At 49.7% G+C, this 20,284-nt stretch overlaps 1 protein-coding gene across 1 annotated transcript; it reads right to left on the reverse strand.

Annotated features, from left to right (window-relative positions):
- Positions 1-12,887: 12,887 nt before the first annotated feature.
- Positions 12,888-17,701, reverse strand: LOC128692205 (uncharacterized protein YcbX-like). Its single transcript, XM_070103704.1, is given in 3 exon segments — positions 12,888-13,449; positions 13,451-13,592; positions 17,620-17,701. Coding segments are annotated over 3 exon segments (630 nt in total). The 3' UTR covers positions 12,888-13,043.
- Positions 17,702-20,284: the final 2,583 nt, after the last annotated feature.

Here is a 20,284-nt window from a genome sequence, read left to right on the forward strand (position 1 = left end):
TTGTCTACCAACTTACTACCACAGGATGGTAGCACCTCCCTGGGTGGTTGTTGTCTACCAACTTACTACCACAGGATGGTAGCACCTCCCTGGGTGGTTGTTGTCTACCAACTTACTACCACAGGATGGTAGTACCTCCCTGGGTGGTTGTTGTCTACCAACTTACTACCACAGGATGGTAGCACCTCCCTGGGTGGTTGTTGTCTACCAACTTACTACCACAGGATGGTAGCACCTCCCTGGGTGGTTGTTGTCTACCAACTTACTACCACAGGATGGTAGCACCTCCCTGGGTGGTTGTTGTCTACCAACTTACTACCACAGGATGGTAGCACCTCCCTGGGTGGTTGTTGTCTACCAACTTACTACCACAGGATGGTAGAACCTCCCTGGGTGGTTGTTGTCTACCAACTTACTACCACAGGATGGTAGCACCTCCCTGGGTGGTTGTTGTCTACCAACTTACTACCACAGGATGGTAGCACCTCCCTGGGTGGTTGTTGTCTACCAACTTACTACCACAGGATGGTAGCACCTCCCTGGGTGGTTGTTGTCTACCAACTTACTACCACAGGATGGTAGCACCTCCCTGGGTGGTTGTTGTCTACCAACTTACTACCACAGGATGGTAGCACCTCCCTGGGTGGTTGTTGTCTACCAACTTACTACCACAGGATGGTAGCACCTCCCTGGGTGGTTGTTGTCTACCAACTTACTACCACAGGATGGTAGTACCTCCCTGGGTGGTTGTTGTCTACCAACTTACTACCACAGGATGGTAGCACCTCCCTGGGTGGTTGTTGTCTACCAACTTACTACCACAGGATGGTAGCACCTCCCTGGGTGGTTGTTGTCTACCAACTTACTACCACAGGATGGTAGCACCTCCCTGGGTGGTTGTTGTCTACCAACTTACTACCACAGGATGGTAGCACCTCCCTGGGTGGTTGTTGTCTACCAACTTACTACCACAGGATGGTAGCACCTCCCTGGGTGGTTGTTGTCTACCAACTTACTACCACAGGATGGTAGCACCTCCCTGGGTGGTTGTTGTCTACCAACTTACTACCACAGGATGGTAGCACCTCCCTGGGTGGTTGTTGTCTACCAACTTACTACCACAGGATGGTAGCACCTACCTGGGTGGTTGTTGTCTACCAACTTACTACCACAGGATGGTAGCACCTCCCTGGGTGGTTGTTGTCTACCAACTTACTACCACAGGATTGTAGGACCACCCTGGGTGGTTGTCTACCAACTTACTACCACAGGATGGTAGCACCTCCCTGGGTGGTTGTTGTCTACCAACTTACTACCACAGGATGGTAGCACCTCCCTGGGTGGTTGTTGTCTACCAACTTACTACCACAGGATGGTAGCACCTCCCTGGGTGGTTGTTGTCTACCAACTTACTACCACAGGATGGTAGCACCTCCCTGGGTGGTTGTTGTCTACCAACTTACTACCACAGGATGGTAGTCTACCAACTTACTACCACAGGATGGTAGCACCTCCCTGGGTGGTTGTTGTCTACCAACTTACTACCACAGGATGGTAGCACCTCCCTGGGTGGTTGTTGTCTACCAACTTACTACCACAGGATGGTAGCACCTCCCTGGGTGGTTGTTGTCTACCAACTTACTACCACAGGATGGTAGCACCTCCCTGGGTGGTTGTTGTCTACCAACTTACTACCACAGGATGGTAGCACTTCCCTGGGTGGTTGTTGTCTACCAACTTACTACCACAGGATGGTAGCACCTCCCTGGGTGGTTGTTGTCTACCAACTTACTACCACAGGATGGTAGCACCTCCCTGGGTGGTTGTTGTCTACCAACTTACTACCACAGGATGGTAGCACCTCCCTGGGTGGTTGTTGTCTACCAACTTACTACCACAGGATGGTAGCACCTCCCTGGGTGGTTGTTGTCTACCAACTTACTACCACAGGATGGTAGCACCTCCCTGGGTGGTTGTTGTCTACCAACTTACTACCACAGGATGGTAGTCTACCAACTTACTACCACAGGATGGTAGTGGTTGTTGTCTACCAACTTACTACCACAGGATGGTAGCACCTCCCTGGGTGGTTGTTGTCTACCAACTTACTACCACAGGATGGTAGCACCTCCCTGGGTGGTTGTTGTCTACCAACTTACTACCACAGGATGGTAGCACCTCCCTGGGTGGTTGTTGTCTACCAACTTACTACCACAGGATGGTAGCACCTCCCTGGGTGGTTGTTGTCTACCAACTTACTACCACAGGATGGTAGCACCTCCCTGGGTGGTTGTTGTCTACCAACTTACTACCACAGGATGGTAGCACCTCCCTGGGTGGTTGTTGTCTACCAACTTACTACCACAGGATGGTAGCACCTCCCTGGGTGGTTGTTGTCTACCAACTTACTACCACAGGATGGTAGCACCTCCCTGGGTGGTTGTTGTCTACCAACTTACTACCACAGGATGGTAGCACCTCCCTGGGTGGTTGTTGTCTACCAACTTACTACCACAGGATGGTAGCACCTCCCTGGGTGGTTGTTGTCTACCAACTTACTACCACAGGATGGTAGCACCTCCCTGGGTGGTTGTTGTCTACCAACTTACTACCACAGGATGGTAGCACCTCCCTGGGTGGTTGTTGTCTACCAACTTACTACCACAGGATGGTAGCACCTCCCTGGGTGGTTGTTGTCTACCAACTTACTACCACAGGATGGTAGTACCTCCCTGGGTGGTTGTTGTCTACCAACTTACTACCACAGGATGGTAGCACCTCCCTGGGTGGTTGTTGTCTACCAACTTACTACCACAGGATGGTAGCACCTCCCTGGGTGGTTGTTGTCTACCAACTTACTACCACAGGATGGTAGCACCTCCCTGGGTGGTTGTTGTCTACCAACTTACTACCACAGGATGGTAGCACCTCCCTGGGTGGTTGTTGTCTACCAACTTACTACCACAGGATGGTAGCACCTCCCTGGGTGGTTGTTGTCTACCAACTTACTACCACAGGATGGTAGCACCTCCCTGGGTGGTTGTTGTCTACCAACTTACTACCACAGGATGGTAGCACCTCCCTGGGTGGTTGTTGTCTACCAACTTACTACCACAGGATGGTAGCACCTCCCTGGGTGGTTGTTGTCTACCAACTTACTACCACAGGATGGTAGCACCTCCCTGGGTGGTTGTTGTCTACCAACTTACTACCACAGGATGGTAGCACCTCCCTGGGTGGTTGTTGTCTACCAACTTACTACCACAGGATGGTAGTACCTCCCTGGGTGGTTGTTGTCTACCAACTTACTACCACAGGATGGTAGCACCTCCCTGGGTGGTTGTTGTCTACCAACTTACTACCACAGGATGGTAGTACCTCCCTGGGTGGTTGTCTACCAACTTACTACCACAGGATGGTAATACCTCCCTGGGTGGTTGTTGCCTACCAACTTACTACCACAGGATGGTAGCACCTCCCTGGGTGGTTGTTGTCTACCAACTTACTAACACAGGATGGTAGCACCTCCCTGGGTGGTTGTTGTCTACCAACTTACTACCACAGGATGGTAGCACCTCCCTGGGTGGTTGTTGTCTACCAACTTACTACCACAGGATGGTAGCACCTCCCTGGGTGGTTGTTGTCTACCAACTTACTACCACAGGATGGTAGCACCTCCCTGGGTGGTTGTTGTCTACCAACTTACTACCACAGGATGGTAGCACCTCCCTGGGTGGTTGTTGTCTACCAACTTACTACCACAGGATGGTAGCACCTCCCTGGGTGGTTGTTGTCTACCAACTTACTACCACAGGATGGTAGCACCTCCCTGGGTGGTTGTTGTCTACCAACTTACTACCACAGGATGGTAGCACCTCCCTGGGTGGTTGTTGTCTACCAACTTACTACCACAGGATGGTAGCACCTCCCTGGGTGGTTGTTGTCTACCAACTTACTACCACAGGATGGTAGCACCTCCCTGGGTGGTTGTTGTCTACCAACTTACTACCACAGGATGGTAGCACCTCCCTTGGTGGTGGTTGTCTACCAACTTACTACCACAGGATGGTAGCACCTCCCTGGGAGGTTGTTGTCTACCAACTTACTACCACAGGATGGTAGCACCTCCCTGGGTGGTTGTTGTCTACCAACTTACTACCACAGGATGGTAGCACCTCCCTGGGTGGTTGTTGTCTACCAACTTACTACCACAGGATGGTAGCACCTCCCTGGGTGGTTGTTGTCTACCAACTTACTACCACAGGATGGTAGCACCTCCCTGGGTGGTTGTTGTCTACCAACTTACTACCACAGGATGGTAGCACCTCCCTGGGTGGTTGTTGTCTACCAACTTACTACCACAGGATGGTAGCACCTCCCTGGGTGGTTGTTGTCTACCAACTTACTACCACAGGATGGTAGCACCTCCCTGGGTGGTTGTTGTCTACCAACTTACTACCACAGGATGGTAGCACCTCCCTGGGTGGTTGTTGTCTACCAACTTACTACCACAGGATGGTAGCACCTCCCTGGGTGGTTGTTGTCTACCAACTTACTACCACAGGATGGTAGCACCTCCCTGGGTGGTTGTTGTCTACCAACTTACTACCACAGGATGGTAGCACCTCCCTGGGTGGTTGTTGTCTACCAACTTACTACCACAGGATGGTAGCACCTCCCTGGGTGGTTGTTGTCTACCAACTTACTACCACAGGATGGTAGCACCTCCCTGGGTGGTTGTTGTCTACCAACTTACTACCACAGGATGGTAGCACCTCCCTGGGTGGTTGTTGTCTACCAACTTACTACCACAGGATGGTAGCACCTCCCTGGGTGGTTGTTGTCTACCAACTTACTACCACAGGATGGTAGCACCTCCCTGGGTGGTTGTTGTCTACCAACTTACTACCACAGGATGGTAGCACCTCCCTGGGTGGTTGTTGTCTACCAACTTACTACCACAGGATGGTAGCACCTCCCTGGGTGGTTGTTGTCTACCAACTTACTACCACAGGATGGTAGCACCTCCCTGGGTGGTTGTTGTCTACCAACTTACTACCACAGGATGGTAGCACCTCCCTGGGTGGTTGTTGTCTACCAACTTACTACCACAGGATGGTAGCACCTCCCTGGGTGGGTGTTGTCTACCAACTTACTCCCACTGGGTGGTTGTTCTCTACCAACTTACTACCACAGGATGGTAGCACCTCCCTGGGTGGTTGTTGTCTACCAACTTACTACCACAGGATGGTAGCACCTCCCTGGGTGGTTGTTGTCTACCAACTTACTACCACAGGATGGTAGCACCTCCCTGGGTGGTTGTTGTCTACCAACTTACTACCACAGGATGGTAGTCTACCAACCTCCCTGGGTGGTTGTTGTCTACCAACTTACTACCACAGGATGGTAGCACTTCCCTGGGTGGTTGTTGTCTACCAACTTACTACCACAGGATGGTAGCACCTCCCTGGGTGGTTGTTGTCTACCAACTTACTACCACAGGATGGTAGCACCTCCCTGGGTGGTTGTTGTCTACCAACTTACTACCACAGGATGGTAGCACCTCCCTGGGTGGTTGTTGTCTACCAACTTACTACCACAGGATGGTAGCACCTCCCTGGGTGGTTGTTGTCTACCAACTTACTACCACAGGATGGTAGCACCTCCCTGGGTGGTTGTTGTCTACCAACTTACTACCACAGGATGGTAGCACCTCCCTGGGTGGTTGTTGTCTACCAACTTACTACCACAGGATGGTAGCACCTCCCTGGGTGGTTGTTGTCTACCAACTTACTACCACAGGATGGTAGCACCTCCCTGGGTGGTTGTTGTCTACCAACTTACTACCACAGGATGGTAGCACCTCCCTGGGTGGTTGTTGTCTACCAACTTACTACCACAGGATGGTAGCACCTCCCTGGGTGGTTGTTGTCTACCAACTTACTACCACAGGATGGTAGCACCTCCCTGGGTGGTTGTTGTCTACCAACTTACTACCACAGGATGGTAGCACCTCCCTGGGTGGTTGTTGTCTACCAACTTACTACCACAGGATGGTAGCACCTCCCTGGGTGGTTGTTGTCTACCAACTTACTACCACAGGATGGTAGCACCTCCCTGGGTGGTTGTTGTCTACCAACTTACTACCACAGGATGGTAGCACCTCCCTGGGTGGTTGTTGTCTACCAACTTACTACCACAGGATGGTAGCACCTCCCTGGGTGGTTGTTGTCTACCAACTTACTACCACAGGATGGTAGCACCTCCCTGGGTGGTTGTTGTCTACCAACTTACTACCACAGGATGGTAGCACCTCCCTGGGTGGTTGTTGTCTACCAACTTACTACCACAGGATGGTAGCACCTCCCTGGGTGGTTGTTGTCTACCAACTTACTACCACAGGATGGTAGCACCTCCCTGGGTGGTTGTTGTCTACCAACTTACTACCACAGGATGGTAGCACCTCCCTGGGTGGTTGTTGTCTACCAACTTACTACCACAGGATGGTAGCACCTCCCTGGGTGGTTGTTGTCTACCAACTTACTACCACAGGATGGTAGCACCTCCCTGGGTGGTTGTTGTCTACCAACTTACTACCACAGGATGGTAGCACCTCCCTGGGTGGTTGTTGTCTACCAACTTACTACCACAGGATGGTAGCACCTCCCTGGGTGGTTGTTGTCTACCAACTTACTACCACAGGATGGTAGCACCTCCCTGGGTGGTTGTTGTCTACCAACTTACTACCACAGGATGGTAGCACCTCCCTGGGTGGTTGTTGTCTACCAACTTACTACCACAGGATGGTAGCACCTCCCTGGGTGGTTGTTGTCTACCAACTTACTACCACAGGATGGTAGCACCTCCCTGGGTGGTTGTTGTCTACCAACTTACTACCACAGGATGGTAGCACCTCCCTGGGTGGTTGTTGTCTACCAACTTACTACCACAGGATGGTAGCACCTCCCTGGGTGGTTGTTGTCTACCAACTTACTACCACAGGATGGTAGCACCTCCCTGGGTGGTTGTTGTCTACCAACTTACTACCACAGGATGGTAGCACCTCCCTGGGTGGTTGTTGTCTACCAACTTACTACCACAGGATGGTAGCACCTCCCTGGGTGGTTGTTGTCTACCAACTTACTACCACAGGATGGTAGCACCTCCCTGGGTGGTTGTTGTCTACCAACCTACTACCACAGGATGGTAGTACCTCCCTGGGTGGTTGTTGTCTACCAACTTACTACCACAGGATGGTAGCACCTCCCTGGGTGGTTGTTGTCTACCAACTTACTACCACAGGATGGTAGCACCTCCCTGGGTGGTTGTTGTCTACCAACTTACTACCACAGGATGGTAGCACCTCCCTGGGTGGTTGTTGTCTACCAACTTACTACCACAGGATGGTAGCACCTCCCTGGGTGGTTGTTGTCTACCAACTTACTACCACAGGATGGTAGCACCTCCCTGGGTGGTTGTTGTCTACCAACTTACTACCACAGGATGGTAGCACCTCCCTGGGTGGTTGTTGTCTACCAACTTACTACCACAGGATGGTAGCACCTCCCTGGGTGGTTGTTGTCTACCAACTTACTACCACAGGATGGTAGCACCTCCCTGGGTGGTTGTTGTCTACCAACTTACTACCACAGGATGGTAGCACCTCCCTGGGTGGTTGTTGTCTACCAACTTACTACCACAGGATGGTAGCACCTCCCTGGGTGGTTGTTGTCTACCAACTTACTACCACAGGATGGTAGCACCTCCCTGGGTGGTTGTTGTCTACCAACTTACTACCACAGGATGGTAGCACCTCCCTGGGTGGTTGTTGTCTACCAACTTACTACCACAGGATGGTAGCACCTCCCTGGGTGGTTGTTGTCTACCAACTTACTACCACAGGATGGTAGCACCTCCCTGGGTGGTTGTTGTCTACCAACTTACTACCACAGGATGGTAGTACCTCCCTGGGTGGTTGTTGTCTACCAACTTACTACCACAGGATGGTAGCACCTCCCTGGGTGGTTGTTGTCTACCAACTTACTACCACAGGATGGTAGCACCTCCCTGGGTGGTTGTTGTCTACCAACTTACTACCACAGGATGGTAGCACCTCCCTGGGTGGTTGTTGTCTACCAACTTACTACCACAGGATGGTAGCACCTCCCTGGGTGGTTGTTGTCTACCAACTTACTACCACAGGATGGTAGCACCTCCCTGGGTGGTTGTTGTCTACCAACTTACTACCACAGGATGGTAGTACCTCCCTGGGTGGTTGTTGTCTACCAACTTACTACCACAGGATGGTAGCACCTCCCTGGGTGGTTGTTGTCTACCAACTTACTACCACAGGATGGTAGTACCTCCCTGGGTGGTTGTTGTCTACCAACTTACTACCACAGGATGGTAGTACCTCCCTGGGTGGTTGTTGTCTACCAACTTACTACCACAGGATGGTAGTACCTCCCTGGGTGGTTGTTGTCTACCAACTTACTACCACAGGATGGTAGTACCTCCCTGGGTGGTTGTTGTCTACCAACTTACTACCACAGGATCAGGATGACAGTAGGCCTATTGTAGTGTTGTGGTGCACACGACCAGGATGACAGTAGGCCTACTGTAGTGTTGTAGTGCACACGACCATGATGACAGTAGGCCTACTGTAGTGTTGTGGTGCACACGACCAGGATGACAGTAGGCCTGCTGTAGTGTTGTAGTGCACACGACCATGATGACAGTAGGCCTACTGTAGTGTTGTAGTGCACACGACCATGATGACAGTAGGCCTACTGTAGTGTTGTGGTGCACACGACCAGGATGACAGTAGGCCTGCTGTAGTGTTGTAGTGCACACGACCATGATGACAGTAGGCCTACTGTAGTGTTGTGGTGCACACGACTAGGATGACAGTAGGCCTGCTGTAGTGTTGTGGTGCACACGACCATGATGACAGTAGGCCTACTGTAGTGTTGTGGTGCGCTCGACCAGGATGACAGTAGGCCTGCTGTAGTGTTGTGGTGCACACGACCAGAATGACAGTAGGCCTATTGTAGTGTTGTGGTGCACACGACCAGGATGACAGTAGGCCTGCTGTAGTGTTGTTGTGCGCACGACCAGGATGACAGTAGGCCTGCTGTAGTGTTGTGGTGCACACGACCAGGATGACAGTAGGCCTGCTGTAGTGTTGTGGTGCACACGACCAGGATGACAGTAGGCCTCCTGTAGTGCTGTGGTGCACACGGCCAGGATGACAGTAGGCCTGCTGTAGTGTTGTGGTGCAAACGACAAGGATGACAGTAGGCCTACTGTAGTGTTGTGGTGCACACGACCAGGATGACAGTAGGCCTCCTGTAGTGTGGTGCACACGACCAGGATGACAGTAGGCCTCCTTTAGTGCTGTGGTGCACACGACCAGGATGACAGTAGGCCTACTGTTGTGTGGTGCACAGGACCAGGATGACAGTAGGCCTCTTGTAGTGTGGTGCACACGACCAGGATGACAGTAGGCCTCCTGTAGTGCTGTGGTGCACACGACCAGGATGACAGTAGGCCTCCTGTAGTGCTGTGGTGCACACGACCAGGGCAACAGTAGACCTACTGTAGTGCTGTGGTGCACACGACCAGGATGACAGTAGGCTTCCTGTAGTGTGGTGCACACGACCAGGATGACAGTATGCCTTCTGTATTGTGGTGCACACGACCAGGATGGCAGTAGGCCTGCTGTAGTGTTGTGGTGCACACGACCAGGGCAACAGTAGACCTACTGTAGTGCTGTGTGCACACGACCAGGTTGGCAGTAGGCCTACTGTAGTGTTGTTGTGCACACGACCCGGATGACAGTAGACCTACTGTAGTGTTGTGGTGCACACGACCAGGATGACAGTAGGCCAACTGTATTGTTGTGGTGCACACGACCAGGATGACAGTAGGCCTGCTGTAGTGTTGTGGTGCACACGACCAGGATGACAGTAGGCCTACTGTAGTGTGGTGCACATGACCAGGATGACAGTAGGCCTCCTGTAGTGCTGTGGTGCACACGACCAGGATGACAGTAGGCCTACCGTAGTGTGGTGCACACGACCAGGATGATAGTAGGCCTGCTGTAGTGTTGTGGTGTACACGACCAGGATGACAGTAGGCCTGCTGTAGTGTTGTGGTGCACACTACCAGGATGACAGTACGCCTACCGTAGTGTAGTGCACACGACCAGGATGATAGTAGGCCTGCTGTAGTGTTGTGGTGTACACGACCAGGATGACAGTAGGCCTGCTGTAGTGTGGTGCACACGACCAGGATGACAGTAGGCCTCCTGTAGTGCTGTGGTGCACACGACCAGGATGACAGTAGGCCTACTGTAGTGTGGTGCACACGACCAGGATGACAGTAGGCCTACTGTAGTGTGGTGCACACGACCAGGATGACGGTAGGCCTCTGGTAGTGTGGTGCACACGACCAGGATGACAGTAGGCCTGCTGTAGTGCTGTGGTGCACACGACCAGGATGACAGTAGGCCTACTGTAGTGTGGTGCACACGACCAGGATGACGGTAGGCCTATTGTATTGTGGTGCACACGACCAGGATGACAGTAGGCCTACTGTAGTGTTGTGGTGCACACGACCAGGATGACAGTAGGCCTGCTGTAGTGTTGTGGTGCACAAGACCAGGATAACAGTAGGCCTACTGTAGTGCTGTGTTGCACGCGACCAGGATGACAGTAGGCCTGCTGTAGTGTTGTGGTGCACACGACCAGGGTGACAGTAGACCTACTGTAGTGTTGTGGTGCACACGATCAGGATGACAGTAGGCCTACTGTAGTGTTGTGGTGCACACGACCAGGATGACAGTAGACCTACTGTAGTGTTGTGGTGCACTCGACCAGGATGACAGTAGGCCAACTGTAGTGTTTTGGTGCACACGACCAGGATGACAGTAGGCCTGCTGTAGTGTTGTGGTGCACACGACCAGGATGACAGTAGGCCTACTGTAGTGTGGTGCACATGACCAGGATGGCAGTAGGCCTCCAGTAGTGCTGTGGTGCACACGACCAGGATGACAGTAGGCCTACTGTAGTGTGGTGCACACGACCAGGATGATAGTAGGCCTACTGTAGTGCTGTAGTCATAGACAAGGATGTCAGCCACAGCACCGTGTCTTCCTTTGCAGATGACACCCGAATCTGCATGACAGTGTCTTCCATTGCAGACACTGCAAGGCTCCAGGCGGACATAACCAAATCTTTCAATGGGCTGCAGAAAACAATATGAAGTTCAACGATGAGAAATTTCAATTACTCAGATATGGTAAACATGAGGAAATTAAATCTTCATCAGAGTACAAAACAAATTCTGGCCACAAAATAGAGCGAAACACCAACGTCAAAGACCTGGGAGTGATCATGTCGGAGGATCTCACCTTCAAGGACCATAACATTGTATCGATCGCATCTGCTAGAAAAATGACAGGATGGATAATGAGAACCTTCAAAACGAGGGATACCAAGCCCATGATGACACTCTTCAGGTCACTTGTTCTATCTAGGCTGGAATATTGCTGCACTCTAACAGCACCTTTCAAGGCAGGTGAAATTGCCGACCTAGAAAATGTACAGAGAACTTTCACGGCGCGCATAACGGAGATAAAACACCTCAATTACTGGGAGCTCTTGAGTTTTCTAAACCTGTATTCCCTGGAACGCAGGCGGGAGAGATACATGATTATATACACCTGGAAAATCTTAGAGGGACTAGTACCGAACTTGCACACGAAAATCACTCACTACGAAAGCAAAAGACTTGGCAGACGATGCACCATCCCCCCAATGAAAAGCAGGGGTGTCACTAGCACGTTAAGAGACCATACAATAAGTGTCAGGGGCCCGAGACTGTTCAACTGCCTCCCAGCACACATAAGGGGGATTACCAACAGACCCCTGTCAGTCTTCAAGCTGGCACTGGACAAGCACCTAAAGTCGGTTCCTGATCAGCCGGGCTGTGGCTCGTACGTTGGTTTGCGTGCAGCCAGCAGCAACAGCCTGGTTGATCAGGCGCTGATCCACCAGGAGGCCTGGTCACAGACCGGGCCGCGGGGGCGTTGACCCTCGAAACTCTCTCCAGGTAAACTCCAGGTAAACGTAATGGGTCCAGGGACTGGGCTCCCAAAGTTGTGATGGCTGAACTAGGTACAAGGTAATGAACTCACAAGTTACAAAGGTAATGGATACTGTAAGAATGGTTACTTACGTTTATACATGGCTACAATCATGAACAAATTGTCTTCCAGGGTGATGGACTGAATTAATATCGTCTTTACATCTCTACTGTTTCTGTTGCTCTGTATTTGAGTGAAGAAGCCTATTGTGTAAGCAGAGCCCCTCACCGCAGCCGCCCCAGACCCCACTCTGTTGACTACTACTCTGTGTTCCATTTGTCAGGAAATTAGAACACAAAGAGTAGTAGTCAACAGAGCAAAGCTTGAGGCTGCCACGGTAAAAAGCTCCGCTCCGCAAAGCACAGTAGGCCTACTCGCTCCCATCTTGTTCATCTCATATTAAAGGGATGTTAGGAAGCACCTCTCCAGTCACAGAGTTGTCAGGAAGTAGAACAGCCTGGCAGGTGACATAGTTTGATAAAGCTCGTGGAGCAGGGAGAGGACCCAGCAGCGATCAGTGAAGAGGCGTGGCCAGGAGCTATGACTCGACCTCTGAAACCACAAATAGGTGAGCGCGCACACACAGGAAAAACTGTGTCAAACAAATAGACTTTTGGACTCAAACAGGAAGACTACACTATGTAAACTATAAAATCAATAGTAGAAAAATAAGAGAAGTTATATGGAGAATGACGTCAAAGATCGTTTTCAAATCGTTGTACTTTACCGGAGCATTGAGTGGTTAGAAGGCAATTTATTATTAGCGTTTAAAGAAAACTGTTACATTCATTGTGAATTAATCTTAAAACACTGTTAATGATGAGTTGAGTGTGGTTCTGGTTACACTGTAGTTTTAGAAGACTCAAAAACAGGATGGCCGATGTTCAGGCCAGCTCTAGAATACTGTTAACGCCGGATTTTTTGAAGTTCTGGCCACCAAGACTTTGTCTCCCACTGCCACAGGTCCTGTCACGTCGATGGCCATGTTGATACCGAAGAGGGGACTCGTAGCCCACGCCTTAGCCAACTTGGCTGGCTCTTTTAATGAGCGGAACGTACGGAGGGTAGTGAGTGGCTCCATCTTGGGGTGTCGTTCTCCTTTGACTGGGTCCACAGTGGTTAGCAGACATCTCTGGCATGGTTTCACCTTCCTGAAGACCACCCGCCCGATCTTCACGTAGGCCCAGTCGTCCTCGTCTGAGGGTGCAGAGCCTCTGACCACGATGTTTGCACGGAACTGGCTCATAGTGATGGGTTCCGAGAGGCGAGAGTTGAGGTCCTCTAGCGAAGACTCTGCCAATCATGTAGGCGCAGTTCTCCGCATAGTACAATGTGTCAGAGTTGCGGATCTTCGGGAAGTCGTAGTAATCAAATCTTCGGGCTGGCCTATTCTTCACCACATCTCCCCGGTACAAGAGTCGAAGTTTGGTCTTACAAGTACTGACTGATGTTGTAGTGGCCAGACATAGGCTTGGTTACAAGTACTGTCTGATGTTGTAGTAGCCAGACTTAGGCTTAGTTACAAGTACTGACTGATGTTGCAGTGGCCAGGCTTAGGCTTGGTTACAAGTACTGACTGATGTTGTAGTGGCCAGACTTAGGCTTGGTTACAAGTATTGACTGATGTTGTAGTGGCCAGACTTAGGCTTGGTTACAAGTATGACTGATGTTGTAGTGGCCAGGCTTAGGCTTGGTTACAAGTACTGACTGATGTTGTAGTGGCCAGGCTTAGGCTTGGTTACAAGTACTGACTGATGTTGTAGTGGCCAGACTTAGTCTTGGTTACAAGTACTGACTGATGTTGTAGTGGCCAGGCTTAGGCTTGGTTACAAGTACTGACTGATGTTGTAGAGGCCAGACTTAGTCTTGGTTACAAGTACTGACTGATGTTGTAGTGGCCAGGCTTAGGCTTGGTTACAAGTACTGACTTATGTTGTAGTGGCCAGGCTTAGGCTTGGTTACAAGTACTGACTGATGTTGTAGTGGCCAGGCTTAGTCTTGGTTACAAGTACTGACTGATGTTGTAGTGGCCAGGCTTAGGCTTGGTTACAAGTACTGACTGATGTAGTGGCCAGGCTTAGTCTTGGTTACAAGTACTGACTGATGTTTTAGTGGCCAGACTCAGGCTTTGTTACAAGTACTGACTGATGTTGTAGTGGCCAGGCTTAGGCTTGGTTACAAGTACTGACTGATGTTGTATTGGCCAGGCTTAGTCTTGGTTACAAGTACTGACTGATGTTGTAGTGGCCAGACTTAGGTTTAGTTACAAGTACTGACTGATGTTGTAGTGGCCAGGCTTAGGCTTGGTTACAAGTACTGACTGATGTTGTAGTGGCCAGGCTTAGGCTTGGTTACAAGTACTGACTGATGTTGTAGTGGCCAGACTTAGGCTTAGTTACAAGTACTGACTGATGTTGTAGTGGCCAGGCTTAGGCTTGGTTACAAGTACTGACTGATGTTGTAGTGGCCAGGCTTAGGCTTGGTTACAAGTACTGACTGATGTTTTAGTGGCCAGACTTAGGCTTAGTTACAAGTACTGACTGATGTTGTAGTGGCCGGGCTTAGTCTTGGTTACAAGTACTGACTGATGTTGTAGTGGCCAGGCTTAGGCTTGGTTACAAGTACTGACTGATGTTTTAGTGGCAAGACTTAGACTTAGTTACAAGTACTGACTGATGTTGTAGTGGCCGGGCTTGGGCTTGGTTACAAGTACTGACTGATGTTGTAGTGGCCAGGCTTAGTCTTGGTTACAAGTACTGACTGATGTTGTAGTGGCCAGACTTAAGCTTGGATGCAAGTACTGACTGATGTTGTAGTGCCCAGACTTAGGCTTGGTTACAAGTACTCACTGATGTTGTAGTGGCCAGACTTAGGCTTGGTTACAAGTACTGACTGATGTTCTAGTGGCCAGACTTAGTCTTGGTTACAAGTACTGACTGATGTTGTAGTGGCCAGACATAGGCTTGGTTACAAGTACTGACTGATGTTGTAGTGCCCAGACTTAGGCTTAGTTACAAGTACTGACTGATGTTGTAGTGGCCAGGCTTAGGCTTGGTTACAAGTACTGACTGACGTTGTAGTGGCCAGACTTAGGCTTGGTTACAAGTACTGACTGATGTTGTAGTGGCCAGGCTTAGGCTTGGTTACAAGTACTGACTGATGTTGTAGTGGCCAGACATAGGCTTGGTTACAAGTATTGTCTGATGTTGTAGTAGCCAGACTTGGGCTTAGTTACAAGTACTGGATGATGTTGTAGTGGCCAGACTTAGGCTTGGTTACAAGTACTGGCTGATGTTGTAGTGGCCAGACTTAGGCTTGGTTACAAGTATGACTGATGTTGTAGTGGCCAGGCTTAGGCTTGGTTACAAGTACTGGCTGATGTTGTAGTGGCCAGGCTTAGGTTTGGTTACAGGTACTGACTGATGTTATAGTGGCCAGGCTTAGGCTTGGTTACAAGTACTGACTGATGTTGTAGTGGCCAGGCTTAGTCTTGGCTACAAGTACTGACTGATGTTGTAGTGGCCAGACTTAAGCTTGGATGCAAGTACTGACTGATGTTGTAGTGCCCAGACTTAGGCTTGGTTACAAGTACTCACTGATGTTGTAGTGGCCAGACTTAGGCTTGGTTACAAGTACTGACTGATGTTCTAGTGGCCAGACTTAGTCTTGGTTACAAGTACTGACTGATGTTGTAGTGGCCAGACATAGGCTTGGTTACAAGTACTGACTGATGTTGTAGTGCCCAGACTTAGGCTTAGTTACAAGTACTGACTGATGTTGTAGTGGCCAGGCTTAGGCTTGGTTACAAGTACTGACTGACGTTGTAGTGGCCAGACTTAGGCTTGGTTACAAGTACTGACTGATGTTGTAGTGGCCAGGCTTAGGCTTGGTTACAAGTACTGACTGATGTTGTAGTGGCCAGACATAGGCTTGGTTACAAGTATTGTCTGATGTTGTAGTAGCCAGACTTGGGCTTAGTTACAAGTACTGGATGATGTTGTAGTGGCCAGACTTAGGCTTGGTTACAAGTACTGGCTGATGTTGTAGTGGCCAGACTTAGGCTTGGTTACAAGTATGACTGATGTTGTAGTGGCCAGGCTTAGGCTTGGTTACAAGTACTGGCTGATGTTGTAGTGGCCAGGCTTAGGTTTGGTTACAGGTACTGACTGATGTTATAGTGGCCAGGCTTAGGCTTGGTTACAAGTACTGACTGATGTTGTAGTGGCCAGGCTTAGTCTTGGCTACAAGTACTGACTGATGTTGTAGTGGCCAGACTTAGGCTTGGTTACAAGTACTGACTGATGTTGTAGTGGTCAGACTTAGGCTTAGTTACAAGTACTGATTGATGTTGTAGTGGCCAGGCTTAGGCTTGGTTACAAGTACTGACTGATGTTGTAGTGGCCAGACTTAGGCTTGGTTACAAGTAGTGACTGATGTTGTAGTGGCCAGGCTTAGGCTTGGTTACAAGTACTGACTGATGTTGTAGTAGCCAGACTTAGGCTTGGTTACAAGTACTGACTGATGTTGTAGTGGCCAGACTTAGGCTTGGTTACAAGTACTGACTGATGTTGTAGTGGCCAGGCTTAGGCTTGGTTACAAGTACTGACTGATGTTGTAGTGGGCAGGCTTAGGCTTGGTTACAAGTACTGACTGATGTAGTGACCAGGCTTGGGCTTGGTTACAAGTACTGACTGATGTTGTAGTGGCCAGGCTTAGGCTTGGTTACAAGTACTGACTGATGTTGTAGTGGCCAGACTTAGGCTTGGTTTCAACTACTGGCTGATGTTGTAGTGGCCAGACTTCGAATTGGTTACAAGTACTGACTGATGTTGTAGTGGCCAGGATTAGGCTTGGTTACAAGTACTGACTGATGTTGTAGTGGCCAGACTTAGGCTTGGTTATAAGTACTGACTGATGTTGTAGTGGCCAGGCTTAGGCTTGGTTACAAGTACTGACTGATGTTGTAGTGGCCAGGCTTAGGTTAGGTTACAAGTACTAACTGATGTTGTTGTGAAAATTTGTGTGGACTGCCTCCAAGTGAGTCACCTACCCTGGCAAACTCTGTTGACACCGAGCTCTGAGGTGGGTACCTCAGCCTCACAAGTGGCTTATAGGACAGATTTTCACAAATGATTGATGTTGCAAGAAACTCGTCTGCATGCACGTATAAAGGACTAACTTACTTGGTGTTGCAGCATATATCCTGATCTTTAACTTCCCTAAGCTTAGCCTTAGCCCCTTTGGACTTCCCCTCAGAAACCACGTGCAACCAGGAGCCTTAATTCCTGCAATATTCAATCGTTATTAGTGACCTGCCTGCACCTCAGAAATCCCTATATCCAAGGGGGTGTGTATCCCCTAGTACAACTATGCAGACACGGACACTAGCTTCTACATAGACAAGAGACACTGATACATACTGGGCATGCACTGCCAGCTGCAACACAGGCCCACAGATCAAACTCACTCACAATCTCCCCAGACACTGGCCAGAATTTTACGAGATAAAGTGGAGGTCTTGTCATACTGTATGGGTCTGGCGGAGGAGGTCATCTATGGTACATCGAGGTGCCTCTACCAGATTTCCTCAGGTCTCAAATGTGAAGACACGTGGGGGGCGCCATCTGCTGATCACGGCACGTCTTGTCCAGTTGGTGTCTGTCTTAAGAAGGACGCTATTGTGTCTTTGAGACCCGCGCCTCGTCATTCAAGCTACGGCTGTCAGTTCTCCCTAGCTAACTTAACCTAGTGTTTGCCTACATTATCGGCCTATTACTACCTATGTTAAGGTCTTACGTCTACATTATTATTATCTACAGTTGCCTCAATGATCCTAATATTAGCGTACTACCAGTAAAACTACCTACTCCTTCCCTGAAGGGTAAATCTATAACTTAAATAGTACCTTCATCCACGCCAACTCGGGGAGAGAAATGTGTTTATGTTCGGGGAGAACGCTTTTTGTTTGGGTGGGTTTAAGGGCCACCCAGCTCAGCCGTTCCATTACGGCCTTGCTGGGATCCCTTGGTTCGCCGTGTCTGTCCTGTGGAACTTTAGGGACCAAATAAATTTCCACAGTTGTAGTGGCCAGACTTAGGCTTGGTTACAAGTACTGACTGATGTTGTAGTGGCCAGGCTTAGGCTTGGTTACAAGTACTGACTGATGTTGTAGTGGCCAGGCTTAGGCTTGGTTACAAGTACTGACTGATGTTGTAGTGGCCAGGCTTAGGCTTGGTTACAAGTACTGACTGATGTTGTAGTGGCCAGACTTAGGCTTGGTTACAAGTACTGACTGATGTTGTAATGGCCAGGCTTAGGCTTGGTTACAAGTACTGACTGATGTTGTAGTGGCCAGGCTTAGGCTTGGTTATAAGTACTTCTGGCAGTTTGACACACACTGATGATGATCAGACTGAATGTACAGCATGTGACCAACCATATGGTCACTATACCTGGAGTTTACCTGGAGAGAGTTCCGGGGTCAACGCCCCCGCGGCCCGGTCTGTGACCAGGCCTCCTGGTGGATCAGAGCCTGATCAACCAGGCTGTTACTGCTGGCTGCATGCAAACCAACGTACGAGCCACAGCCCGGCTGATCAGGAACCGACTTTAGGTGCTTGTCCAGTGCCAGCTTGAAGACTGCCAGGGGTCTGTTGGTAATCCCCCTTATGTATGCTGGGAGGCAGTTGAACAGTCTCGGGCCCCTGACACTTATTGTATGGTCTCTTAACGTGCTAGTGACACCCCTGCTTTTCATTGGGGGGATGTTGCATCGTCTGCCAAGTCTTTTGCTTTCGTAGTGAGTGATTTTCTTGTGCAAGTTCGGTACTAGTCCCTCTAGGATTTTCCAGGTGTATATAATCATGTATCTCTCCCGCCTGCGTTCCAGGGAATACAGGTTCAGGAGCCTCAAGCGCTCCCAGTAATTGAGGTGTTTTATCTCCGTTATGCGCGCCGTGAAGGTTCTCTGTACATTTTCTAGGTCAGCAATTTCACCTGCCTTGAAAGGTGCTGTTAGTGTGCAGCAATATTCCAGCCTAGATAGAACAAGTGACCTGAAGAGTGTCATCATGGGCTTGGCATCCCTCGTTTTGAAGGTTCTCATTATCCATCCTGTCATTTTTCTAGCAGATGCGATTGATACAATGTTATGGTCCTTGAAGGTGAGATCCTCCGACATGATCACTCCCAGGTCTTTGACGTTGGTGTTTCGCTCTATTTTGTGGCCAGAATTTGTTTTGTACTCTGATGAAGATTTAATTTCCTCATGTTTACCATATCTGAGTAATTGAAATTTCTCATCGTTGAACTTCATATTGTTTTCTGCAGCCCACTGAAAGATTTGGTTGATGTCCGCCTGGAACCTTGCAGTGTCTGCAATGGAAGACACTGTCATGCAGATTCGGGTGTCATCTGCAAAGGAAGACACGGTGCTGTGGCTGACATCCTTGTCTATGTCGGATATGAGGATGAGGAACAAGAGGGGAGCGAGTACTGTGCCTTGTGGAACAGAGCTTTTCACTGTAGCTGCTTCGGACTTTACTCTGTTGACGACTACTCTCTGTGTTCTGTTAGTGAGGAAATTATAGATCCATCGACCGACTTTTCCTTTTATTCCTTTAGCACGCATTTTGTGCGCTATTACGCCATGGTCACACTTGTCGAAGGCTTTTGCAAAGTCTGTATATATTACATCTGCATTCTTTTTGTCTTCTAGTGCATTTAGGACCTTGTCGTAGTGATCCAATAGTTGAGACAGACAGGAGCGACCTGTTCTAAACCCATGTTGCCCTGGGTTGTGTAACTGATGGGTTTCTAGATGGGTGGTGATCTTGCTTCTTAGGACCCTTTCAAAGATTTTTATGATGTGGGATGTTAGTGCTATTGGTCTGTAGTTCTTTGCTGTTGCTTTACTGAACACTACGTGCTTAATTGTCCACTTGTTGAGGAATACAGAGATAGACAGTATTCACCTATTTGTACTCACCTATTTGCGGTTGCAGGGGTCGAGTCTTAGCTCCTGGCCCCGCCTCTTCACCGGTTGCTACTGGGTCCTCTCTCTCCCTGCACCATGAGCTTTATCAAACCTCGTCTTAAAACTATGTATGGTTCCTGCCTCCACTACATCACTTTCTA

The sequence above is a fragment of the Cherax quadricarinatus genome, chromosome 86 (assembly GCF_038502225.1).
Source record: "Cherax quadricarinatus isolate ZL_2023a chromosome 86, ASM3850222v1, whole genome shotgun sequence".
In the NCBI taxonomy this organism is placed as follows: Eukaryota; Metazoa; Arthropoda; class Malacostraca; order Decapoda; family Parastacidae; genus Cherax; species Cherax quadricarinatus.